The following is a 27155-nucleotide window of genomic DNA, read 5'->3' as shown; positions in this document are numbered from 1 at the left end:
CTATGTGAGTACAGATTGATGCAGAATGTAGCGTTTTGAACAAGAGATGGTGTTAGAGATAAAGCAGTGTGCTTAGTTTGTGGTGAGAAAATTGCTATGTTGAAGGATTACAGTTTGAATTGCCATTATGAGACTAAGCACCTACATAAAAATACAAGAACTTGAATGATGCAGAGCGCAAACTAATATGTGAAGACAGAAGAACTTTTTTTTTACCAAGCATTACACATCCAAGGAAGAAGCAGTCAAGACCAGCTTTGTCTTTTCCCATAAAATTGCACAAATAGCAGTAACAAAGGTAAACTATTCTCCGATGGGAAGTTTATTTGGTGAACTGTTATTATGCCCATGAGAAAAAAAGAAGCATTTGAGAATGTGTCTCTATCCAGGCGAAGCATAACAAGACTGATCAAGGACACTGTGGGAAATCTGCAACTTACGCTGACAAAGTGGACACTTTGAACTGGACGTGATGTCTGTGACACAGCCAAGTTACTCATCTTTATGGATGGGAAAACTAAAGTGTTTGAGATTGCAAGGAACAATATTTGTTCATGGAGGTAACCACACGCTTGGGATGAAATGGGAAAAACTGGCAGATGTGACCCCTTGGGAAAATTAACTGCTCACCTCTGGTATACATACAATAAAAACTTTGTTACTGTAAGCTCTCGGAGGACATTTTATTAGATACACAGGCAAGTAGATGTGGTCAAGATGACCTGCTGAAGTTCAAAATGAGAATCAGAATGCAGAAGAAAGTTGATTTTAAGTGACTTAGAAAGTGGCATTGTTGTTTTGAGTATTCCAGAAAATGCTGATTTATAGAGCATGGTTCAAAAAAGCAAAAAATCTCCAGTGAGCCCAGTTCTCTGGGTGAAGATGCCTCACTGCTGGGAGAGGTCAGAGGAGAATGGCCAGACTGGCTTGAGCTGTAATTCAAACAACCACTCATTTCTACCAAAGTTTGCAGAAAAATATGTCATGTTGAACCTTGAAGCTGACTGCCTGCAGCAGCAGAAGACTACTGGATGCAACTTACTTCTGTCAAATAAGAACAGAAATCTGAGACTATACTTCAAATGCAACCTGATTTCTGCTGCAATATTTGGATTGTAGTATTAGAATATGGCATAATGGTAATGGTACACTTTGGGTCTCTTAGCACCAACTGAAGATGATTTAAACCCCACAGCCTGCCTGTGTATTGCTGCGGATTATGTTTATCCCTTCGTGTCCAGAGGGAACCCATCTTCTGGCTGTTTCCATCAGGATAGTGTGCCATGCCACAAATCTCACATCATCTCAAACTGGTTTCTTGAACATGACAATAAGTTGACTGTACTCAGATGACCTTCAAAGTCACCAGATTGCAATCTAATAGAGCACCTTTGACCTGTGGTCGAATAGGAGAGTCTCAGCCAACAAGTCTGCAGCAACTGTGTGATGCTGTCGTGTTAATATGGACCAAAATCTCAGAGGAATGTTTCCAGCACCTTCTTGAATCTTGTGCCACGAAGAACAAAGGTAGGTCTAAAAGCAAAAGGGGGTCTAAACAGATACTAGCAAGACATACCTAATAAAGTGGTTAGTGAGTGTTTTTATCCCAACATGCCAATTTAAATCACTCTCCCTGCAGTGTAGAGCAGGTTGTTGTGACATTTATAAAGTTATCAACAAAAACTGACATTTGTCTTTACAGCCGAATATGGTCCAATCTAAGGAGAAAAAAAAACATTGCCTGAAAAATGACACCTCCACCATCTCCATTAAAGATGTGTTTTGTTGAAGAAACCTGAGTACAACAGCAGTATATGAACTCATATTGCACCCCAGTGCCTGGCTTTATGGCTGCTCATATTTTTGACCTGTAAAGAGATGACATTGTGCAAATTGTACCCACATGTTTCCCACATGGGGGTCAGAACTCTCGCATGGAGTTAATCTGAACAGCTGTGACATGATGCACGAGCCAGTTAAACGCATGCAAACCCAATGTTTTTATGTTCAAATTAACATCATGTAACAAGTTCAGCTAAGACAGATTGGCTACTGTTATGTCATCCCCTGATTATGAAAGTTCAAAAAAGTAAGGAAAACTAGAGAGAATCAGTCTCTGTGTTGGCCAGAGGCTGTCAGATACTGTTCCCTTCAGTTTTCTTGTAAAAGAATAACTCTTCTTTACTGTGAAGGAGGACACAGATGAGCAGCTCAGAGTCTGAACCTGATTAAAAGAATGCTCTGTATGTGGAGGTGGCTTCAGGTCTTAATTAAAGCGCCATGGCTGTGCTTGTCTGTGACTCAGCAGTTTGCAGTATTACCTTGTAAGCTCAGTTTCCAATACGGTGAGCCTTACCTCAGTCCCACATGTGCATTAACACATCTCCTATCTACCCAAAGAACAAACCTTTGTGTGTATGTGTGTGTGAGGGAGTGTGTGCATGTATCCAGACTTATCCTGCCTCCTCTCTGAAGGGTTTCAGTTTCAGTCTTTTGTGTCTGCTGAACACCTCAGGTTGAAATCTGAGTGGAAATCAGCCATCTGGCTGCAGTTATGAGCTGTAATCCAACTCAAATCAATCAGAATTCACATCGCATACACACTTGCAATACAGAACTTCCATTTTCTGTTGAGCTCTCTTTTCACTGTGGAATGATTACCACAAAACTATGGCACATAGTAGGTTCATCACAGTAAAAATCATGGAAGGAACTTCCACCAAGGCTTTTGTGTCTACATTTGCAGGTTTTTATGTGTCTAAATGTCATATATATATCACTACAATCAAACAAGATAAAGATTAAAAAACAAAAACCCTTTATTTGGTCTGAAACACGAGTACTAAGGGTGTCTGAAGTATGTAGGCCAAAGGGCCTGTCTCTCCTCCTCAGTTTACGTCCCAAGTAAGTCAGTCGTAAGTATTTTAATGCATCTGCAGCACTCCATATAAGGCTTGCTTATGTGCTGAATAAACGTTTATTTTTAAGGGTGGGTGTGACCACAAGATGTGCTGTACTAATATGTTGGTAAATAACTCATGAAAGAATAAAGTTACGTTGAAACCAAGCACACCATTGTTTTTCTTGTGACATTACCAATAAGTTTGATGTGTCACATGGCCCTCTTCCTATTGAAAAAACAAAAGTTGTATCCAAGATGGCCGACTTCTAAATGGCCACCATAGTCACCACCCATCTTGAGGAGTTTGTCCCCTCACATATACTAATGTTCCACAAACAGGACTTTAATATTACCAACCATTCCCATGTTATTACGGTGTATCCATATAAATGGCCCACCCTGTATAATGAAAGAGGCATGTTTTCATTTTAAGTTGAACAGAATTTGCAGTTGAAATGAGAGATCAATCATTTTTTGCAACAGTGTTGTTCAGTAATGAAGTTATGAAATGAATAAATACATTTCTTTTAGGTTAATCATTTTTCAAATTTCTTTGTATTTTTAAGTCTGTCGGTAAAATGTAGGGGTTTTTGCTGCCTCTTTGTGGAGAAATATAGGACTACATGCTTATATTGGGCAAAGGAAAAATGTTTTAAATAAAAATAGCCAAGCAATAATATATCCTGATTATGTTTGTATCTGGGGCATGAGATGCGAGAAAAAGAGATGAAAACAGATTTTCATATGACCTGGAAGCTACAGAATAGAATAGAATACCTTTATTGTCACTATACAGACATACAGAGCTACAGAGCATCTCCTACTCGGTGCAAACGTGGTGGGGGGTGCAGAGTTTCTGCAGCACTATATACATATGAACAGTATTTAGAGAAAAAATATATAAAATGTACAAATATACAATCGGGTAAAAATAGAAATATGTAAATAAATAGTGTTAATAAATAGAAGAGGGGGGGCAGTGAGGTGAGAGCTTATTGTTTATGGAAGCATAGCTGACATATATGCCATCAGGGGTAAGCACATCATTTTTAAATTACTAATTATACGTAAGGATAATTAGTAATAGTAGGAGCTTCAGGTGGTGCAGGGGCATCAAACGGGCGCTGGGTTTGTCCAGATGTTGCAGAAAGCATCCCTCATGACAGGGCCATGGTCTGTGTGGTAACAACTAGGTTTTTCAACAGGACAACGCTACAGTACACAATGCCCGCAGGACAAGGGACTTCTTCCAGGACAATAACATCACTCTTTTGGACCATCCTGCATGTTCCCTGTGAACCTTTGGGGATGGATGGATGGCTAGGGAAGTTTACAAAAATGGGCAACAGTTCCAGACAGTAGATGCCCTTCTTGCGGCTCTCTTCACCACTTGGAGAAATGTTCCCACTTACCTCATGGAAACGCTTGCATCAAGCATGCCGCAACAATTTTTTGAAGTGATCAACAATAACGGTGGAGCTACTCATTACTGAGTTAATGTTTAGAACTTTTATGGCTGATCAAAAGTTTAAGACCACATCTTAAAAAAAACTAAGCTCCCCCAAATCAGAAATCAAACAGCTTGATTCAGTTTAAGCTTTGTTTTCAATAAATTGCATGCTTAAAAAAATGTTTTGTCTCACTCCTATTTCTTCTTGTTGCATGTTGAAACTCTACCTGGAACCATGTTAAGATACAAATATGCAAAATACGATTTTTCGCTATTTTTAAACGTAAACTTTTGATCAAGACTGCATATGGCACAGGGCCCGTTAGGCTCATTTAATGCAGTGTGGCTCGAGTGGCCTGACACTTCCCAGAAACAACGCTGTTAACCAAGAAGAATGTACAGTAGAGTTTGTATGTTGAAGAGGCACATTTTCTATTTGTTTTGCAGCACTAAAAAGAAAAAAGACGACTCTGAAAAGAAACAAAAATTTTCATACAATTCAGTGTTTACAGTATGTGATCCCTTGGCTTTGTGGGCCTCAAACGGCGTTCACATCTGAAATGAGAGAACCAGTGCAGCCAGATGTTTTGTCAACATCCTTACATTAAAACAGAAAAACCACCATTTAACTCTCATAAGTCAGTTTAATCATAAATCCAGTATGTAAACAAATATTTACAGATGGTGCAGGGAAAATGTGATACGTGCTGGATTCCTTTACTAGCAGCAGGTGGCGCTGATTATAAACCAAAGACCTGAAAATATGCTAAATAAAACAGCACCAGCACCCACTTCAGGATCAAACACAAAGTCCCTCCCTGTCTTTAACCAATTCTTCCCACTTTTTTGCATTCACTAATTTCTCCAAAATAAAGTATGCATGCTTTTCAGTTCCACTGTACAGATAATGGCTCACAAATATTTATTACAAAGTACTCTAAAATACATGAAGATGCAGATGCAGCATTTTTGCATGGTGCACAAAATACAAAAATGGCACAAACTGGGTTTGTTTGGTTAAGTGACCTTGAAGATCTTGACCTTATCAAAGTAAAATAGTGCACCATTATGTTAAAAAAGCAAAAAAAAAACCAACAACAACAAAACAAAGCATGCAATAGTCATACACTTCAGCCCAATTCTACAGAACAGGAGCATTGTTTCTTTGCATTGCTCTCCTTATAGAGCTTTCTTTAAAAATCTATACTGGGGAATACGTTTAAATTTGGCCCAGAGTGGTGAGAGACAATCAGCTTTAAGAAATAAATAAGCGTGCAATGATGTGATTGTACAATATCTGCGGCTGCCCTTTAAGTTCACCCTTGTCGTCCCAAAGCTGTGATGAGGTCCTGCAGTGGCTCAGTGTCTTCTGGATCCAGCAGCTCATGGTGCCGGCAGAAGAGCGTCAGGTGCATGAAAAGCGTGTTGAGGTGCGGGTGCAGACCCACCTGCTGGGCCTGTGTGTAGTGAGACCAATAAATGTGAGCCATTGTCCTGAACAACAACAGAAACACCTTCTGGACCATAAACACGAAGCCTGTCGGAAATTTTGCACCTGGAGAAACAAGGAAGAGATGACAGTTTAAAACTAAAACTGAAACTGAAACGTGCCGTGCAATTAGGTAACACACGATGTAAATGCACTCTACCTGCTTTTGTAGGGAACACGTCTTCATCAGTCAGTAGGTCCTGAATGTATGACATGGCGTAGTCAAAGTAAAGTGGAGCAGAGCACTTAAGCTTCCTGCCATGGTCATCAGTCCAAACATAAACCCTGAGGACGAAAGCGTACTAAAAGTTTACACAACATGGAAACAACAGAATCCGTACTTGATGTTTTTTAAAGGGTAAATATTGTGATGTCACTCCTGGGCTGATAAAGACTGAGAAGCTGCTCAGAGCTCAGCTTAAAGACTGATTATAGTACATTTAGGTCAACCTCATGCAAGCTCTCCTAATGCTGTTAGCAAAAAGGCCGTTTGCTGGCAGTAGTGTTGGGAAAAAGGGAAAAACGAACTTTTAAAACAATTCACATAAACATAATTTAGGAGCTTGGACATTTTACTTCAGCACATGCTGATTGCTTGCACTTTACCCCAATGACTGCAACAGATATAGTGTGCAAGGTTACCCATATATAATATGAATATAATATTATATTATACATCAAGAACAGCTTTTGTATCTGCATACGGTGCCACAATTTGCAGTATAATACTGAGTAACTTACGCGTTGCCTGGTCCACAGGCAGTTGGGCATGTGCTGGGAGTGCAGAACTCTGATAGGGCACTGGAGAACAGGTTTATATGCTTGAAAAATGCCACAGCTGGAAAGAAAATAAATAAGCACAGCAACATTATATCTTGCGCACGTTGCTGTTCTCTCTTCTTCTTTGTTTTTGCAGAAAGAAGAAAAGTGTTGGGAGTTAAAGAGCTACAGAGAAATGAGTCCAAACACAAATCTGTTACTACTTACTGTTGCTGGCAAGCCACTCTGCCTTGTCGACGCCAGGCGGCAGAGCTATGAGGGCATACATGTCTGCATGTGTGATCCGCTGACACACATACTGCTGCTGCAGATATGGACGCGCTTCCTGGTTATTGTTATTAATCCCCCTTGAGAAGACAGTTCAGAGTTAATGAAGCCGACACAGAAAGAGAAAGAGTGGGAGACCGAAAAATATCGCTGTGTCTAACGACCAACGGGTCAGTGGATTAATGACTGCTGCTGCACTCAGTAGATATGATGTTTTAAGTTCTTTCATCTATCTTGCTCTGTGTTGGCTGACACACACACATTGAAACATACGAGCACTGCTGTGACTGCAGACCTAAACATCCAATACAGCAGCAGTTAATGTAATGAAGGCAGTCAATTCAGATCCAGCGTAATTACTGTTAATGAAGCAGACTGCTGCAGCGGTCAATGCTGGAAAGCAAATAACTGAGCACGATTGTGCAGGATAATGTAGAGCCGAGTGCTGAGGCCAACCCTCTTTGGGAAAACATCTCTTTTTCCTACATCGGTTTATATACTGCACCTACTGATAAGCTACAGACAGGGCTTATTAATCAGGAAGGTGTGACAATATAGATAGAGAATACTGGGAATGTATGATGTTTACAGTGTGATGGAGAGTCAAACCTGGCAGCAGAATTTGACTTTATTCAAAGCAGGGATGCAGGATAGTTGCTCCTGATCAGAGCAGGCTAACTCAGACTTTTAGTCAAGACTTTGCAATATTAAAAGTGTAGTGGATCAGGCAGCTGTCACGCTCAGCTTTCTTACACACGCACACACACGCACACACACACACACACACACACACAACAGCTGAGGGTTTACTTAGTATGACCTTGCCTGCTGTGATAAGGAAAACACAGTACTCTCCATGGGGTTTCATTCCCCCCTGTATAAATGTGTTAGTGTGTGTGAGAGAGAGTGGCTGCCAGGGATCATTTGTGTAAAGGTTTAAACAGGAGGTCTTTTGTCAAACGTGAAAGGTCAGAGCAGTCAGAAAGGGAGGAAGAGTGTCAGAAATCAATGTAAACATTAGCTGTGCAAAGGTACAGTAGAGCAAAGCTTTGCCAAGCCATGACAAACTTTCCTAATGTCCACAGGAACATCAGCTGCTCACATCCTGCTCTGTTACAGCTCACTGACATTAACTCAGTCACCTCCTCTCTTGGCTACAGGTTGTCAGCACACAAAAACAAAGAACCCAAAGCTAGTTGTCATGTTGTGTTTTTTGTGTAAACACTCTCCTCTGTGACCCTGCTCTCCTGCACTCGGCCATCTGTCCACTTTTACTTTGTCCATGAGCGGGTTTCTCTTCGCTACAGCGAGCTGGCTGTAAAAGATTCAACCTGGAGCAAAACATTTGCCTAGTAACTCAGATAAAACACATTTTCCCAGTGCCTTTCCTCATATTAGTTTTAACTGCTGCTCATAATGTGTTCCCGCTGTTAGAGGAATCCACCGTCACTGATGGCATCAGGCAAATATGTAACACACACGCACACGCACACACACACACGCACACGCACACAGTCTTATCTGGAGAACATTCCTGAGTAAACCATGTGCAACCAGCTTTCTAGTCACATTTCTTACACACCATTAACAGATATAAGTATTGTCCTCTTTTTAACATGAGTGTTTGTTCTATCAAAAATACAGAAGTAGTAAAAGATTGACAGGACAAACAAAGAAATGCAATAAAAAAAATAAAAAAAAAAACAAGGAGAAAAAGAGATATAACTTACAATTTGTCACTGCTGATGTCAGAGGGCTGAAGGGTCTTCCCGTCTGCTTCTTTAGCCGAGGGGTAACTATGGCACCCTCCCATGGCGTGAAGCTAAGAGCAGAAATGTTGATCGTGCCAGCTCCACTTTTCCATCCCAAACACACACACTTCTACACAGTCTGGGCAACATATGGCCACCACTGCTCCAACACAAACATGTCTCAGCTCACAAACCGATCCAAGGTATCACACCCCCCCTCAAAAATCTCCTCTACATAAAGTTTGTTTTCTCCAAAATATAGCGAAAAAGTAGTCCAAGAGTTGGGAATCGTCTCCCTTAGTCGTCTCCTACTCTTTTTTTGCTCCAGTGATCCAGTGTCAGTGTGTTTATGTCTCCTTTGTCTGAAGTCCCACACCCCACAGGCTCCTCCTCTCCCAGCTCCAAGCAGACAGGCAGGTTTCTCCACAACCCATTAAAAGTACAAAAACACAACTCCGCCTTCTTCCCTTTTCCACCCACTGCAAACAGACTCTCCTTCATGCACTCTGCGCAGAGAGAGCAGGCAGGTGTGGATCAAAACCTAAAAAGGTGTTTGTTTGTTTTTCCCTGGTGCAAAAGTAAGTAAGAAGGGAAGAAGGCAGGGAGAATGGTAGAAAAGAGTCTTACCTCTTAAGACTTAACAGTATCTGTGCTCCAGGATTAGTATGACAAACATCTAAGCTCAGGAAAGAAGCCATACACCCACGGGTAAAACAGTAGCTACATATAGAGAGGACCACAGGCTGAAAAACTGAAATGTAAGTGAAGCGAATGAGCACAAATGAAGGCTCTTCAGGTCCTTCTCAGCTGTTATGTGAACCAACTTTACTTGATGCCTGCAGCACACTGACATCTAACTGACAGGCAGGTTTATGTTTGCAGCAGGGGAGACACTGTGAGGGTGTAGCACTGATTGTATGTGTGGGAGACGGGGACCCAACATAATCCACCTGTTCAACTTCCCTTAAGGTAAACATATTCCAAAGACCATGTCCTGTTGACTCTTTCTCTCTCCGTGTACTGTGTGGTGTGTGTGTGTTTTACAGTAAGCGTCACACAAACAGAGGCGTATTTATCTTTGACATATTTATTAGGTTCATATCTGAATGTACAAGCTAAATTGACAACAGGTAACAGACACATTACTCTAAATGAAAAAAAGAACCCAAAAACAAAGACACCAGCATCAGTCCGCTTTACAAAAAAAGGCATTTAACCACACGGCTGTTTTTCCCACCACTCCCCCACACATCTGCACACACATGCCCTAATATAATAATAAGCTATAATGTGAGAAAAAACTTTGAAATGGTCTCAGTGTAAATAATAAGTAATTGGTAAGTAACAACTTCACACCCATTGTTTCTCAATAAAGTTCGGGGCACACACTGTGCAATACAGCGAATGCCCAAAAAGAGGTGAACGAGGCTAATGTGCAAACTTAATGGCACTTAGAGATGAATGCAACGTACCATTATGCATAATGTGACAACATACCCGTAGCTAAAACACTCAAACTGAAGGGGGCACACAAACACGCATTAAATACACATACACACAAATGGTATAGGCCAGAAGCACTGCTTAGGCTTAGTGACGGGTGGGATGCCATATTCTGACCATGTGAACAACCCTGACAAACGCAGCCCTATTTTTCCTCTTTTAACCCTGACAACGAAGCGGTGCTAGCTCTGTGCAGTTTCACTTCAAACGGCTCAAAGCGGTGAACAGATGAAAGCAGAGGAGGAAGAAAGAGCTGTGATCTAAGACGAATCTTCAAAGTCTTTCTTTGACTTGTGGCATTCTCTTCTCCAGCTAATAACTCCATCACATGATTCACAAAGAAAAAAAAAAAAAAACATGAGCAATGGATCAAACAAAGGCTGCTTCAGATAAATCTACACCTCTAAGACCACTGCAAGAAAAGAGGCTACATCACAGATATGAAACCCAGTTGTACACTGGTGGGAAGACACACTTTGGCAGAAAGCATTGAAGAAAAAACAACAACAAAAAGATATTCTAAAGTGTCTACGTGATTCACTCGTCAAGTCAAACATTCCCATCGCTCTGAGGGAGGGAATTACGTAGGGGCGCTTAGCGCCACCAAATTAAAAAACCAAAAACCAAAAAGTGCTTCTTGAAAAAGTGCTTTTAAAATAAATACAACAATCTCAGAGAATCGTTCCATAGGTAAATGCAATTTAATTCGACTCCTACCCTGAGAAAGAGAGAGACGAGGAGAAAGATGACGTAAAGGATGACTGTCTGGCACACACAGATTTTAAAGGATAATTCAGTACAACTTGGGTCACGTTTTCTTACGTATTGTGTTGTTTAATGTAATCTGATTATGACCAGACTGGATTAAACCGGTTAACTGTTTATAACAAGCATAGATTTGATGAAGCAGGAAAGATCAGACAGCTAACTTAATGGCGTGCCACCTCAGTGAGCACTGATGGTGTTGCTGCAACTAATGTTGACTTTCATTACCGACTCAAGTTCCCCCCCCCCCGGAATTCTCGGCCTCTAGCAGTTCTATCGCACCTTTTTCTGCGTCTTGCCATTGCTCCACTTGTGCAAGAATGTGAGTAATGTTACACATTCCTGCAAGTGGCTGCAGACACTACACTGATCGACAGGAAGAACAAGACTGCTACCAAGTAAGCAAGAACGTAAACAATGCTGGATTTGAAATATCTACCAATGAATTAGCATTGCAAAAGGAAATGCACTCCAGACGTTTCTTAGAGAACAATGGGTTTTGGTGAATGACACCTGAGGTCACAATATTTCCTTTGTAAGTAAACTCCACTGGGCACCTCTAATCTGCCAAGTAAATTTAAGCGTTTTGATCTGACCGGTCTTTTGAAAATCCAAAATGAAGTTAAAGCAGGAAATGGAGCAGCTAAATTAGGCAACATTAATTTACCGATTATAAAAACCTGTGCCTAATGTGCTTCTGTTGATTTATTATTGCTCTAACAAACACATTTGTTCAGATCCAGTTTAAATTAATCACCGTTGTTACAGTGGAAACACATGCGTACACAAACGATATGATCAAAAAGCAGTACATGGACTATTTTATTGTTTATCATAATTTTCCCCCTGAATTTGACTATTTAAATTATGCAAAATGGGTTTAAAATTGATACAGGGTGGAAATAAAGAAAAAAAAAAAGACCCAAGTTGTCATTAACAAGAATCATCCTCAAAATAAACAAAATGGAAGACGTACCGTAGACGACCAACTCGTATTCACAACACTCCTAAACTGCCATGTAGGAAGCATGTAGCAAAGAAACATGAACTGATGCTGGCCTATTAACCGAAACACAGACATCATTATTGCCTCATTTCGACAGTACGACACACATACGATACACACATCGCAACCTGCAAAACAACCGCCTTGCCGTACACTGGATTTATTCCAAAAATAGATATGATGTTTATATATATACTGTTTACATTTATATTACGTTTACAGATTACCAAGAAGAGCCACAACCTAATACAGGTTCAAATTTCACAATATTACATTTAAACAGCTCTGAGGGTGGTATGAACTTATACGTGGGCTGCCATTTTTTTCCTTTTTTTTTGCATCTAGATATGGTTGTGTACACTTGTGTGTGTATGGCACTGTGTGTCTGCGTGTGTGTTACACAGGTGTGCTTTCTTTCTATCTGCATACCTCTCCTTTGACCTGAGAAACGTACTCTGTACCTCAGACAGAGCTCAAACACACACGCCGGCACACACGTCTATACACATGGACACAACAGTACACACACGCGTGCACACACGTACCCCTAAACTACTTGAATCTTTCAGGAGGAGGAAGTGACACACACGAGGCCCCCAAATCCAATGCTCCAAACTAACAAATAGAGAGCACTTGCGCGTCATGTGATCAAAGGAGATAAAAACTTACTTGACTGAGAAATGATCAGATAAGTCGCATATTTGCTATAATGACCTGTCTGCCCGGCACGAAGACTGAAATGTTGTACACAAAATGGCAGCTAGCTAGCGCTTTGCAAGCATCTTGGCGTCTGTAATCTTGGCTGATTATTTGAATGCTTTTTGTTACTAAAGTGTAAACAGTCAAATGCTCTCCTAGAAAACAGAAAAAAATCCACTGGACCATATTTATACCTGGAGAGCAGACAGACCCAAATAATCTGAAATCCCGGTGCTTAATTTAATAAAATGTCAAATTTCAGAATAGGGTGTTTTCTTAACATTAAAAGTGCAGCTGGCACATCAGTAGATCCCGACAGATAAAGGTGTTTACATTTCCAAGTTTAACGGGAAAGAAATTCATCTTGAAAAAGTTCGTATGTAACACAGTTTGCCTTTGGTGTGCCTGGCACAATGAAATGTTTTTCATAAAACACACAATTCTTTTTGAAGCGGTTCATTTATAATGATGTCATGAAGGCGCATTAGAGACATCACTAGTACCCATGTGTTGATTTCTGGTATCCATTATAAATACTGCTCGAGCTCTGCACTAAGGATCTTCCATTCACTTACACGTCTTTTAGACACAAACGAGGGTATTGATGGACTGCTAACAGGAAGCAAAGGTGGCGTGGCTGTGTGTTGAATGATCAGGTATGAAGTGTGTTCCTGCACCACTTCGTTAGGCCGGTCCATTAGCGGGGGACTGCATCTCTCTGTCAGTTAAAAAAAAAAGAAAGAAAAAAAAAGAGAGAATTCAGACGAGTTGGTTTCCTTGTGGCTACTGTTGCTATGCATGTCAAACGACACTGGCCCATTCAAGTTTGGAAATCCAGCTTGTTATCATTACCTTAGCACAACACCAAGGCTTTAGATCCAAAACCAACAGGTAATATCATGATGGGTGTGTACATCTTTTATGTACAGTCTATTTGTTCACTAGCCCATATTTTCACCTAAAGGAAGGAGAGATGATCTAATAAAAAATATTTTTTTAAAAACTGACAAGAGAGTAGGAAAATGGACTATAATATGCACTGTGGCTGCAAAGAAAATTCAATTGTAAAGCTGCAGAAAAATCTTAATCTTGTGAATTCATGACCATCACAAATGCACCATTCCTTGGACTCTACAATATGTGCTGCTGTTTGTTTCTAACATGGCAGCTGAACATTATAAACCTTTACAAATATAACCTTACAAACAGTTCTTACATTGTTCCACACATCCTCTTATGGCCTCCTTGTAGTTTTTTTGCGAGATCAAAGTGAAATAAATTTGATTTGTTGAATACGTATTCTTAACTAACCTGTATTCTATTAATTGATTTTCCAGCTGTGCAAAGGGGTCATTACAAAAGATTAGAACCAAGTATAATTTAACTTATGCTTATATATTTTACAAATCTTTAATTAAAAAATTTAAATTAATTTATATATTTTCTGCATCGCATGGTGAATACATGTAATAACTTTGCAACTGGGATTTATTCAGTGCTCAGCAGGTTGCATGTGTACAACATATTCCTTCAGCATGTAATCTATATTGCACTTGTGTCACATGTGACACGTGTCTCTAAAGAATAGATCTTTAAAAAGAAAAATTTGTACCATTTACATACTTCATAAACTTTCATTTGTTCCAACTGTAATTTGGGGTTCAGTAACTTTTACTAAAGAAAGAAAAACTGCTCAACTACAGCAGAGTATCCATCTACAGCCTATGCAATGATGCTGTATGTTGTTGTATGACAGAAACTAAATTATTCAACAAAGAGGCCAAAAATCTCCCATTTCTGGAATTGTAAATCACCACAACAGTCCTGTAAGTGATGTAAAATTGTTTATTTTTGGCTGCCCTGGACGTAGATAAAACATTCATGATTTAATACTCCTTAAAGCTTCTAAGAAATGCAGCCAATTAGATATGACAGGTTACACCTCTGTTCTTGAGGTCAGAAATGTGCGTAGGTTGTGCGGTGACTCGTCAAAGAGCTCTCACATAAAGAGGTGCTTTGACAGGGATGAATCACTGATGCAATGTTTGGTGATCTCATCCCTCTATTCATCTCTATACAAAACACACAAATGCAAACTTACTGTGTAACAGCAGCTGCCTGGTTAGCCGAATCAGCAGTAACTGGGCTGGAACTGTTCTCATGTTGCTTTCCTTTTTCACCTTTGCCACTTTCTTTATCGTTAGCGAGCCCTTCCACTGGCACGTCGCTGAAAAAAACAAAACAAAACAAGAATTACAGCTTTAGCTACGAAAACAAGTGACAGCTGAACTGAGTACTGTAGATGCTCCTTTCTGCTGCTTGCTAAATTGTCTCCATCTGCTCTGATCTGTGGCCTCTGTCCCCGCTGTCCACTGAGTTCAGATTGGACTTTAACTCCAGCATGCTCGTTGGTGCACTGTTAGTAATTTGCTAATGTACTGGTTTGTTAGGATGTTGATAAATTGGATAGGTGGCAACCTTTATTCATAGCATGCTATCCAACAGACCGTTAGTGGTGAGGGTTCTCTGAATGAAAAATCATATCGAGCCATAATGTTATGATTAAAAATAAAACCAAAATATCACATCATTACAATCAGCACTAATATGCTACTCTTCTCTCATCATTATACTGTATAAAACAAGTAAGGTAACAAATAGTCAACCATCTTTTCTTTCATAAATGCACAGTGAATTTCTGTTATATTTGAGAATCACAGAGAATACAGAGACTCTACAAGTCACCAGGTTGGAGTTAGTGGATTTTCTTTTTTATGAATTAGGCTTGGCCTGAATTATGCCATAAGGAATCATTACTCCTCATCCTGTTAAAGGCAACAAGCAAAACGCATCTTAAATCCTTAACACAACTCCAGGAAGCATTCCACACTTCAGAGCACAGGACCTCAAGCACAACATACCGTCTGACTGCAGGTCTGAATACTCTGGAGTCAAGGGGAGATGAGAAAGGAGGGAACAAACAGGGGGAGGAGGATAATCAGAAAAAAAGCAGAGAAGGGGAAGCAAAATTGTACAGGAGAGCAAAGGGAAAGGAGGGCTTTATCAAAGCCTGGCACACTGGACCAGACAGAACAGGAGCTCCCTATTTGTGTGAGAGAATGTGCACCTGCTGAAGACTGCCCTCTCATTTTTGGCGTCAACGGTGAGCCGGATGGTCTCCTTGCCAGCACCTGTGGTGATGGTCTCTGTGGTGACCGTCTCACTGGATGTGGATTCTGTCTTTCTTTCTTCCTCATCGCTGTCGGAGCTGCTGGAGGAGGAGCTGTCTGATGCCACTAGTGGTGCTTTCCTTGCCACGCAAACACTCCACACACACGCTGTTGAGATTAACAGGAAAGAAACAGTTTGTAAAATTGATGCATGGTTATCTGAAAAGCTTACCTGCCATTAGGGCTGCTCAATTAATCGAATTTTAATCACGATTACGATCTGGGCTTTCAACGATCATTAAAAATGACGGAGCCGATTATTAGCCCCTCCCTCATTTATCCGCGACACCTTAAAGGCCGGTCCGTGAAAATATTGTCGGGCATAAACCGGTCTGTGGCGCAAAAAAGGTTGGAGACCGCTGATTAAGAGGACCCGAGGGAAGCTCGGAAAGCTCGGAAAGCTAAGCAGAAGTTATTTGGAGAGGAGAGTGACTGCTGTTGGTTGAAAAGAGAGGTAAAAAAAAAAAAACTTCAGTGGTGTTGCACACTATTTTATATTATTTTTTAAAGTCATTGTTAACCCTTTAAATCCGGTCAGAGCAGCATGCTCCGTTTTGTGTAACTATTTTTAAATCCCTGTAGAACCTGAACCACGTAAGCTAGCGCAATAATTTGTTTTGCATATGAAACCGGAGGAGTTGTACTTACATCTTATGCCATCAGCTTGTCCTCGGTCACGGTTTCCTTCCACATAAAGCTTTGCAATAATTGCATAAAAAGCGCTTGCAGGAACAAAAACATAATATTCCAGAAACACGCTTTGCCGATCCGATCAGCTGTTCGTAACACTTCCCACAGTGAAACAGACGTCAGCGCGAACTGTCGCATGTCCGCCATTTCCTGGCCGAAACCGGAAGTGACGTCATTTTCGCGGAAATGTGGTTTTTTTACTTGTAGGCCTTAAAAACATCTACTGGTCATGTTTGACTTTTCTGAATAGTTTCTGGGATGCTTGCACTGCTGGAAATAGTTTATTTTGATGCACATGCTGTTTTCTTTGCAAATTTGCATCATAGGATTGTTTTTTTTGTTTTTCCTGCAGTATATAAAAATTGGTGTATCTCCAAAATAAAACTATGAAGACACTCAAAATAAATTTCCTGTTGTTGTAAACTATTTTTTGCAACTTTTTTGTATTTAAAGTTTTGAGGGATAAACCTCTTAAATTTCTCCAAGTAGAAATATATGTAAAAAAACAAAACAAAAACGATATAAATTTTTTTGTAGTTTATTGCACTTTTTTGCAATTAATGTAGTTACTATGGACTTAATGCATACATATTATTAAAATATGGGCTATAACAGTTATTTAGCAACTTGAAATGCTCCCACAAATGGCACTACAACATGTAAAAAAATAATATAAGCTCTGGCGGACTTGGTTCTATGGTAGGTCTTAAAGGGTTAAATAAATATCGTCAAATAATCGCGATCTCAATTTCAGTGAAAATAATCGTGATTATCATTTTTGCCATAATCGAGCAGCCCTACCTGCCATAAAGTTAACCAACTGACTGATAGAGATGTTAGAGGCCTTGTCATTTAGATATCCTTCCTGTGGACCATGATATATGGAGTTGAATAGAAATACAGTGGAGACTTTTTACCATTTCTGTAGTTTTTTTATGTTTGAGTGAAGTGTTACAAAATATTCACAGTCAGTCATTCTGAGGCTACTTACGGTTTTGGTTTGGTTTGGGGATGTCTGATCCACTGAGCTCTGAGTCCACAGGTGAGCTGCATCTCGGGCCTGTTTCAGAGCTGCTGGACATAAGTCACACAAATAATAAAACAGAGAGAAAATGCACTGCATCTAATAAACTACACACACCCTTTGTATGTGGAGGTTGTATTTGTTTAAAATCAGATGCAAAATCAATGACTAGGAAAAGGCACTCAGTTTGTTCACAACAGCTAGCAAAGAACACAGTATGGCACTGCATGCGAATGTAGAGTAGAAGCCAAATCGCATAAACGATTTGTGTTCCCCACAACAGCTCAAGCTTTCAATGATTTAAACTAACACAAGTTAACATGTTAATTAGGTCTGTTCGATATAACGATATATATCGGATGACGATATAAAAACGTCTATCGTTTAATTTTACGCTATCATTTGTTTCGTGGTGTCGCAAAATAAACTGTTTAGGGCAATATTTTTTCATCGTTTTGATGGTCACTGTAGTGGCTATATTAATTTCTTAAAGTTCTCTCTTTCTCTTATATTTAATATAACCACACTACAGACAGACAAGCGCCTGTTTTTATGGGTTGTCCTTAGCAACAACGACGGTAATGCCATCGCATGTCCGCTTGTTTATTTTCCACATAAACCTTTCACAATAAAGCTCAAGATCCTGTTGAGAATTTTCAAAAGAAACTGAATCACGTGAAAAAGTATGCAGAGTATTGACGGATGAGAAGCAAAAAAAAAAAAAAAAAGGTGCTAAAAAATAAACCTTAGACTCAAATGTTAGAACAGGCTTTCCCTGCAGCACGCCGTGCAATAAATACGCACAAAGAAAACGGTGGCCGTTACAACTTATGTCTAAAAATGTATAGCTTCATGCATCGGTTAAAGCACTCGACTCCAGGTACATGACGCCCAGCTGGAGACACTTCACCTACACGAGATTCACAGAATTTACAGAAAATATTAAATTTTTTGTGAGTTATATCATTATCGGGACAATAGATGTTTTATATTGGGATATGAGATTTTGGTCATATTGCACAGCCCTAATGTTAATCTAACAAAAGTTTTAATGTTATTAATCTGTACTGCCCCACTATGCTGTAAACAGTGACCCTGCCACTAATGACAGATGCATCAGTGTTGAAAGGCTTATTAGCTATCACCTTTGATAATGAATACCTTGTCTACTTCACCTCTTAAAGAATCCACCAATCCAGATCAAAAATCCAGAGAAAAGTAATAAAGTCTCAAGAAGATATAACATCTGTAAAGCAAAGCTCTGCCTTGGACTTGCTGTTTATAGTGATTGGAATAGCCTACAACAGAATGTGCACTGTATGGAAAAAACCTTGATATGGAAAAGATATGGAGAAGTCCATATCTTTGTTTTTTTTTAAGAGCCGATCTCAATAGTTTCAAATAGAAAAATTATGCACAGTGTTCAGTGTTGGTGAACATATCCTAACAATACTGGTCATGTGACTAAAATGGTTTGTCGTTAGTTTTGAACACAAATGTTCTCCTTTGCACTACCACTTCAAAAAACGTGTCACTGGGCAGGGAGGAAATTTTGTAATGTTTTTAAAAAAGAAAAACTCATGGTTTTTAGACTTTTTTGCACCTTTTTTTTTAGTTTTACTTCGAGTTTCCTCTGAAAAGTACGTCTTTCTATCATAGAAAAAATTATGCCAAATGAGCATTTCCTTTAAATAAAATATTAATCATCACGAGATATATAGTCTTATAATTTTAATTAGATGCTTTTTAGACAATGAACTCTCCTTACATATAATGCACCCAAACTCACCAGCAAAAAGGCTGAAAGTCTGTGAACTTGGCCCATCCCTTCTCCTCGGCCTCTGTTGCAGCTGGCTGAGACACTGGAGCGTCCCAGGCTGAGAAGCCCGCTCCTGCTGCAGGAGCCTTTGAATTCACTTCTCCAAAGTCTGCTACCCATCCAGTGCCTGAAAAAACAAACAAACAAGAGCATACATACATGACATGTGACACTTAAAACCTGCTTTAGACCTAAAATACAACTACGGCAAAACAATTATACACGATTACACGATATATCATATCTCACTCGTTGTTGCCTCGGTCTGGTCCGGACTTGCAAAAGGGTCCAGATCATATTTAGGGTCTTCTCCCTCGTCAGAGTCTGAGTCTGCTGCTCTGCTGGAGCTCTCACAAGTTTCTGTCATGTCACAGGTCTTACTGGTTGCTTGGCTTTGGGAGGACTGTGACCCACCAAACCTTGAAACATATGAAATTTGCACGGAATACAAAACCATCATTTTGAAGCAAAAATAATGATAATAATAAAGATGTTGAGAGCATCTTTATTTAAAGCCATGTAGTTACCTGTTCCGGGACTTGGCTTGTGTTGCATAGTTAATCTCCTTCTCCTCCCAGATGTCCTCCTCCTCATCATCAAAGGGCTGAATCCTCTCTTTGGAACAAGCCTCAAATACAGCTGTGTTAGCCTGCACAAAAAACAAACAAAATAATTAGCTGTCAGGTTTGTTTTCTGAGCTTCAGTGCCTAAAAACAAAAAACAATGTATAGTTAAGAATGAACAAATATATTTACAGCCTAAGGAAAGAAAGAAAACCCCTTTAAAATCAACTTACACTGTCATGGCCAGCATCAATATTGATATTAATCTCTGCAATCCGATCAAAAGTTGCCCTGCAAAAAGAACCAGGATTCACACCCTCCGCACACACGAGTGAAATAAGAATAAACCATCACTTGAGAAAAATGTCAGCTAATTTACCCAATGCTGTCATCATGATCAGTGAACTCCTCATCATTAAAGCCAAACTGATCCACAAAGTTAGCTGTCATCTGCTGGATCTGGTAGTCTGAAAAGGCCTAAAAACAGATCATAACAAATATAATTACAGCACAAAAGCCCATAAGAGAAGCAAGAAATATTTTAAATATGTGCTTATGTGTGTGTGTACGCATACCTGCTGTATTGTCAGTTCCTTGGGGAAGGGGCTCTCCATATCATCCTCTGAGGAAGGACGAGGGTTGCCAGTGCCAACCTTAACATGGAAAGATCAACACTTGTGCAGTGCTTAAAACTCTGAATGTGTGTGTAATGAAAAACAGGTTCTTAATTCTACAGATGTGCACGAATTAGGATTTACCAGGTCTATGGTGTTCTTTCTGTTGGTCTCAGACAGCGTTTGATCTACAAAGGTTTCCCAGCGCCCTCTGTAGTCCTCTGGCAGCTCTACATGCAAACACACAACAGCAGCATTATGAAAGCCATAAGCCAGTTTGGTGTGATTCGTGGTAGTTACTGCTTTCTTCCACACAGAAATGAGTCCATGTGTCCACAAACACATACACACCTGCAATGAGGCTACTGATCTGGGTGTGAACCGGGCCTTTCTCCAGATTGTGCACCACTGTGTTGGCGATCCTGGTCAGATGCCCCATGTAGCCTCGTCGCATACCACGATCTGACCTGAACAAATAGATATGACACTTGGAGAAACCCAGAGATTACCGCCAACTGCCACAAATTCATGTAAAGATCTCAAAGTTACTTACTGAATTTTATCATTTCCTTCCCAAGCCTCTAGAATCCTTTGGACGAGGTGGCAGTGCTGAAACAACTTGGGAAACAAAAACATTGAGTCAATCAGTTATTTATTTATTCCGAAAGAGATGCCACATTGCCCATTCTTGTAGATCAACCCTTCTACTTCACAAATACAAGCAGAGACACTCACATGAGTCACCATTAGGTTATGAGCAGAGTTTTCAGATCTGTCTGATAGTTCAGAAGTCGGGGTCTCGTTCAACTCCTGTTCTGGTGCTGCATCTGGATGAGGCTTGACTTTTTCCTGGGTAACCAAGCCAGGCTGAAGTCTCATTTCGTGGGCACAGGGCCGGACGATAGCAGCAACACAAAGCTCCACTTGGAGATGCAGAAAGTTGTTCCAGGTGTACTTGAAGAACAGGTCCTGTATTTTTCAAAGGGGTATTTAACACGTAATGTTTTCTCAACATAAATAAATTGTCAAAAGTGCAGCAGATTTTCTCACCAGAAGGAGGTTCAGTGTATTGAGTCTGCAGAGTTCCTGTGCTACGACTGCGTGGCTAGCAGAGCTGGTATAAAGCAGAGAAGCCACTAGTCTGGCTACGTGCAGACGCGTGTTCCCCAGCGGTTCCTCCAGCACACCCAAAGTCGTCAGCATAGGCTCTCGCTACATGGATAAAAGGCAGAGGAATTTGGGGAAACATGATCTAGAGGTTTTTGTTTTGTTATACAGGTCTGACTACTGTACAACAACGGCATGTAAACAGCAGAGACTCAAACATACCTGATAAAGAAAGAGGCTGGTGGAGCAAGCAAAAGAAAGCCTGCGTCATGCAGCATGACTTGAGCTAAAAGAGCTTGCACTTTTATACTGGGCAATTTCATCATTTTTGAAACTGAGCACTAACACCTTGATGAAATACACAGGGGATTCCTGATTTTCCATACAAAATGGAATGTATGTGGACAGACTGAATTTATTGATACCTGATTTCCTAAAAGCCCGTTCTCACCTAGGGAAACGCTCACACAACAATCTTAAATACCCTCAAGCGGCTACATTATCATTCATCATAGAAAGACTTGTTTATGTACCTTGGGTGGCTCCAGAAGTAGCTGGTGGAAGTGTATCAAGTGTGGCTGGATGGCCAACAAAATACTGCTGTTAACAGTGTAGCTTCTCTCAAATCCCTGAGCATCCATTACACCATCCACCCTGCCATAAAGACAGAGGAACAAAAACAGAAAACTCAAAATAGATGTTGGGAAGGCTTAATAAATAGGGATATAAAATAAACTTTAACAAATGTTTAAAAAGAGATTAAAATGCCCAAATTTTAAATGAGAAGGCTTGTCAGAGAGCTTTGTAAAGAGAAACTTAGCTGGAATAGCTTCACACTGTTAGAAATTGTTCGAGGTTTCTCACTTACACAGGCCTCCTGATCTCCAGTAAGGTCAGAAGAACCTGAATCCCGTTGACGATACAGCTCTCAGTTCTCTCTCCTGAGAACATATTCTGCAATAACTGCTCCACGCACTCCTGCCTGTATAAACAAAACGGAGTACGTTAGTATCGCTGCATCCTGTTTAGAGAGCATAAACCTGCGTGCATGTGAGTCTTTCCAACTTACGATTCAAGCACAGTCAGCAGTGGGTCAGGCTGTGAAATCTCTTGGAGCTGGCTGGCCTGGTCTCTGCTCAGACGAATGATATCACACAAAGTCTGCGATGCATTTGACTGCCTCTGTGTTGGGCAAAAAATCAAACAAACAACAATCACATCTGGACACTCAGTCTTATGAATGGTTTCGTTGTGAATAAAAGCAATGGCACACTTTTAAAGACCAAAATAAAATATTTGTTAAATTTAAAAATTATGAAATTCTCCACTACCTCTTCATCCCTCTCAGGGTGAATGAGCTCTATGAGTCTCTGGGCCAGTTTTTGTTCATTCAGCCACTGTTGAGAAAAATATTGCTTTACAACTAGACAAAAATAATAATAATTAAAAAAAAAAAATCAGATTTATGTGAAATTCTGAATGTGGGTCTATTTGTCTCGTACAGTAAGTGTCTCCAGTCGTAGAGGCGGTGGCTCCACACAGCTGATAAGGCGTAGGAGCACATCCATCATGGCTGACGTGTCAATATGCTTCAGGACCAAGGAAAGAAATCCATCCTTCTTCTGCAGGAAACTAATCACCTAAACAGTACAGAAAGCAGAGAAAATAATGATTATACAAAACAGGAAACTGAAGAATGGGATAAGGAGCTTGCTGTCAAACAAGTGGTATTATTTCTCAAGACTGACTCGCGCTGCATAAATGTGACACTATTTCCCAAACGATATACTGCTATTTGAGCAATACAACTTGAAATGCAATAAAATCTAACACTGTGGGTGACACCGTAGTACAAAGACAGATAAACCATTATACACACACACACACACACACACACACACACACACACACACACACACACACACACACACACACACTTCTATTACGCCATCTTCCCTGTGCAATATTTGTTTAACTTCGTTGGAGCAACTATAACCACATAATTTCAAGTATTCTGATTCAGATTCAGTTCAATTATGATTCAATTCATCATGAGCAACTGTTCGGGTTGTACTCTGTTTCACCCGGTGACAGCTGCCCCAGTGACTGTCCCTTATGGTCATGATATAGGTGAGATAGTTGCCTTACTTAAAGTCTTAAAAAGCTACTCTAAAAAATCTGAAACCCCACATCAGAATCAAATGAGCTTCTATTCACACACACAAATATATACAAAGTTCAGAGCAAATGAAATGTAGAGGTAATAAGCTTTCTTTATGTTTTAGTTGGCTTAATACAAGCAGGAATGTTAGCCTTAAATGGAAGACTATATAAGCTGCAGTCCAGCCATTCATTTTTGAGTTAAGTTGTTTTGGACAATAATGGTTCACTAAAATAATTCCCTTCTGATACGGGACAGTTTTGATTATGTGTTGTTTCATAAACAAGCAATCTTACACTAAAATCATCAACTCGGACACTAAAAGGGTCAAATAAACCATGCATGTTGGCACCTCAAAAGAAACAGAATTTTAAAACAATTTTGGGTGAAAGTACATTTTTTGTGAGTATTTTCCATTAACTTGCCTCAGACTTATTAACTGAAAACAACATCACAAAAATGTAACCGTCATCTTTATTAAGCATGCCCTTTTGATGTAGCGGTGTACGTGTGTGTTACCTGCTCAGTCTTCCGTGTGATGAGGTTCCCAATAGTTTTGCTAAAGAAGGATGCCAGGAGGGGGTTAAGTGGGGATGGCTGCTCCAGGAAGGCATACAGGCTTTCCAGGAGTGGCTCCTCATTACCCAGCTTATCATTGATCACTCCCACATCACTTGTCAGCAGCTCACATGCTATATTTGGATACCTGTTGTAAATGGCATGGACATATTTTGCAGTAAAATGATGGAGGAACAAAATTATTGCTATATTTTCCACTTCAAAGAAAAACAAGATAAAATTATCTGGACAGGACTTTCATTGGTTTGCTGGCAACCGGGCAATTAAATAGTTTTGCTAATTTAGGGGAATCATTTCTGTTCTTTTAGTCGGATTAAAAACATTGTTTAAGCAAATCTGAATCCTCTTAAAATCCAGGCTCATCTACAAAGTGGCTGGTAACAGATATAATGTAGTGCAGCACCAGGAATATATTTTTACCCTGAATATAATAAACTACATTAGAATATTCTACACAACAGCACCTACTTGAAGCGCTTTGTCTCCTCTACACCAGTAGGAGGCTCTGTAGTAATCAGTCGAACCAGCTCCTGCATGCTCTGGTCTTGGCACAAGAGCACAAGAAGCCTGCAAAACCACAACGGTGACATAAGATGCACAACTTATTAATTTAGTAAGCATTACAGCAAAGGTGATTGATTATGCGAAATGTGGTAATAATTTGCAGCTACACCAAAGTAGACATTAAACAGACCTCCTGTTTTGGGCCTTGCACTCCTGCAGCACATCCTCCTCATCCATGAGCTCAGCGAGAGTGACATCCTCCTTGTCCAGTAAAGCCTCCAGATGAGAAGATGTGTGTAAATCAAACTTCCAAAACATGACTGACGTCACCGTAGCATACACTCTGCTGTTGAGCAAAAGAGGATGTGGTGCGGAGATAAGCAACAGGATGGTGTAGAATGCACGCAAAAGTTAATTTTTGATTTAGTTTAATTTATTTATGAATGCTTACATTTGGACAAGGAGAAGTATACTCAGTTGGATCTTGCTAAAGAGCCATTTGCCTCACAGACACTGTGCAACCTGTACATCAGAGACAATATTCATTTGAGTATAGCGAAGGTGGAAACACACCCACTTTACTCATTCTAAACACCAGACACACCAACCCAGCAGAGTTGCCTTCAACCCAAAAAAGGGAAGCAGCAAAATGAACAACAATGTTGGAGAATCATTTACAGTAATATTGCCTCTGCCTTCTTCAGAGCTAGATGAAGGGCTGAACTCAGGCTAAGAGGCTTGGACTCCTCTCTGGAAAGAACAGGAAGCAATGCATCTGTAATTGAGTTACTGCTGCTCATTCGTGTATTAACATTAACCACTTTGCTTAGGGAAGGGACTCACACATGCACTTGCATCAGCAAAGAATGACTGGAGATAAGAAAGATGCACACACTGACCCTTCGGTGACAGAAATGCCTGAGTATGGGAGGTTTCTGGGAGCTAGCAAACTTGAGTCTAGGTGTGGTGGTGATGACAGCTGAATATTGTAAGAGGCAGGAAATGTTGCTTGCTTTGTTAAGGCTTTAAATATTCACCTAAAGCCACCCCACCCCGCAAACTAAACCAAATCAGACCACACTTTGTACGAAGCATCCATCATGAGTCCATTATCTCTTAGATGCAAACACATGTTTACAAACAAACTCTCGTCAACGCGAGAAAACAAGAGGGTAGCGTATCGTTTTACAGCACAAAATATGGCTGGAAATAACTTACACATATCTAGAGACCATTAAAAGTAGTTGCATAACATTGAACGGTGTCGGAGTACGCCACCCTTGTGCACACATCCCTTGAACAAACACGCAGGGGATAAACAAGTGTCTCGGGAATCTGGGTTTACAGATTCGTCATTGCCATCTGTGGATTTTAAAATTTAATACAACAGCATAACCGTGACAGGCCTGCCAAGGCGTCCTAAGAGCAGCTGTAAACGGTTACTCTGAGCTGTTAGCGGATTTTAGTTATAACAGGGTAACAGTCAAGTCAGCGTGGAGCCGTGTTAGATAGCGAATCCGTGCATTTAACTCCACGTTAACTTATCTCCTTTATCACTGTCTCCCTTAACCACTTTCACTTACCGTACCTTGACTGCAGATCGTAAAGCAGCCCGCTAGCAAAGCAAGCAGTGCCACAGTCGAGTTGCTAACAACCCCCCCCCCCAAAAAAAAAAAAATTATTATTATTTCTTACTGGAGACAAACCACATTCAGATTAAAGCTAATATAGGTCAGTATTTATCGCCGCTGGTGAGCTAGGTGGTCGGACGACGTGCTCCTGATTCAGACCTAGCTTGAAGTCACCGTCTTCTGATCGCTTGCACAGGCTTTACGTTGGGCTACACATGTTTACCTCCCAAAAAGACATACCACCGTTACCTTTGAGCCATTGTTTAATCTGTGGACATCTGGAAGCTGAACTGCAACTCGGCGACTTTGGTTGTCAGGTCACTCGGAGGCCCATCGCAGCCTATTCAGGGCTGCGCTGTTAGCTTAACGATACTACCCTTTCCACCGGCTGCAATGTCATTTACACAGCCGTGTTACTCAGCGGCTAGCTCTGCTGCTGCTGGGAGGGCTGTGTTGACACGGTGTAAATTATTATTCAGGAGTCCAAAGGACCAAATGGGGAAAAAAAATACATAAAAATAGTCAGGTTTGGAAATCAAAATGGCGACTACCTAAAACCTAAACGTAATCAAAAAGTTCGGCTGTCCATCAACTGTGTAAACATCCAGTAAGTCCATATTT

The 27155-nt window shown here is 40.3% G+C and overlaps 2 protein-coding genes across 6 annotated transcripts; both read right to left on the bottom strand.

Moving 5' to 3' along the window:
* Positions 1 to 4976: 4976 nt before the first annotated feature.
* LOC146704506 (MOB kinase activator 2) lies at positions 4977 to 9037 on the bottom strand. Its single transcript, XM_085461705.1, has 5 exons — positions 8619 to 9037; positions 6829 to 6968; positions 6583 to 6679; positions 6002 to 6126; positions 4977 to 5907 (listed from the first exon to the last, which is right to left on the bottom strand). Exons 1-5 carry the CDS (start codon positions 8699 to 8701, stop codon positions 5669 to 5671), a joined length of 684 nt encoding a protein of 227 aa, XP_085317831.1. The 5' UTR covers positions 8702 to 9037; the 3' UTR covers positions 4977 to 5668.
* Positions 9038 to 9710: 673 nt separating this feature from the next.
* On the bottom strand, positions 9711 to 27155 carry ppp6r2b (protein phosphatase 6, regulatory subunit 2b). Of its 5 annotated transcripts, none has more exons than XM_085461697.1 (26): positions 26784 to 27155; positions 25355 to 25425; positions 25094 to 25249; positions 24868 to 24966; positions 24340 to 24526; positions 23162 to 23299; positions 22991 to 23056; positions 22729 to 22841; positions 22528 to 22641; positions 22193 to 22313; positions 21603 to 21764; positions 21288 to 21521; positions 21106 to 21170; positions 20904 to 21019; positions 20697 to 20782; positions 20514 to 20591; positions 20318 to 20415; positions 20172 to 20229; positions 19903 to 20024; positions 19625 to 19794; positions 19346 to 19502; positions 17524 to 17606; positions 15740 to 15950; positions 15534 to 15557; positions 14714 to 14839; positions 9711 to 13330 (listed from the first exon to the last, which is right to left on the bottom strand). In XM_085461697.1, the coding sequence occupies exons 3-26, from the start codon at positions 25219 to 25221 to the stop codon at positions 13297 to 13299; spliced, it is 2790 nt and encodes a 929-aa protein (XP_085317823.1). In that variant the 5' UTR covers positions 25222 to 25249; positions 25355 to 25425; positions 26784 to 27155; the 3' UTR covers positions 9711 to 13296. The 5 variants fall into 5 exon arrangements, with proteins under 5 accessions (XP_085317823.1, XP_085317826.1, XP_085317825.1 ...); XM_085461700.1 differs by having other exon boundaries at positions 17524 to 17603; XM_085461699.1 differs by lacking the exon at positions 26784 to 27155 and adding an exon at positions 26492 to 26558.

This window comes from Copadichromis virginalis, linkage group LG7, assembly GCF_057382275.1.
Source record: "Copadichromis virginalis isolate Kocher_CV1m ecotype Utaka linkage group LG7, C_Virginalis_male_GT1.1, whole genome shotgun sequence".
NCBI lineage: Eukaryota > Metazoa > Chordata > Actinopteri > Cichliformes > Cichlidae > Copadichromis > Copadichromis virginalis.
The sequence above is the reverse complement of the archived record's forward strand: the minus strand, read 5'-3'. Positions and strand labels throughout refer to the sequence as shown.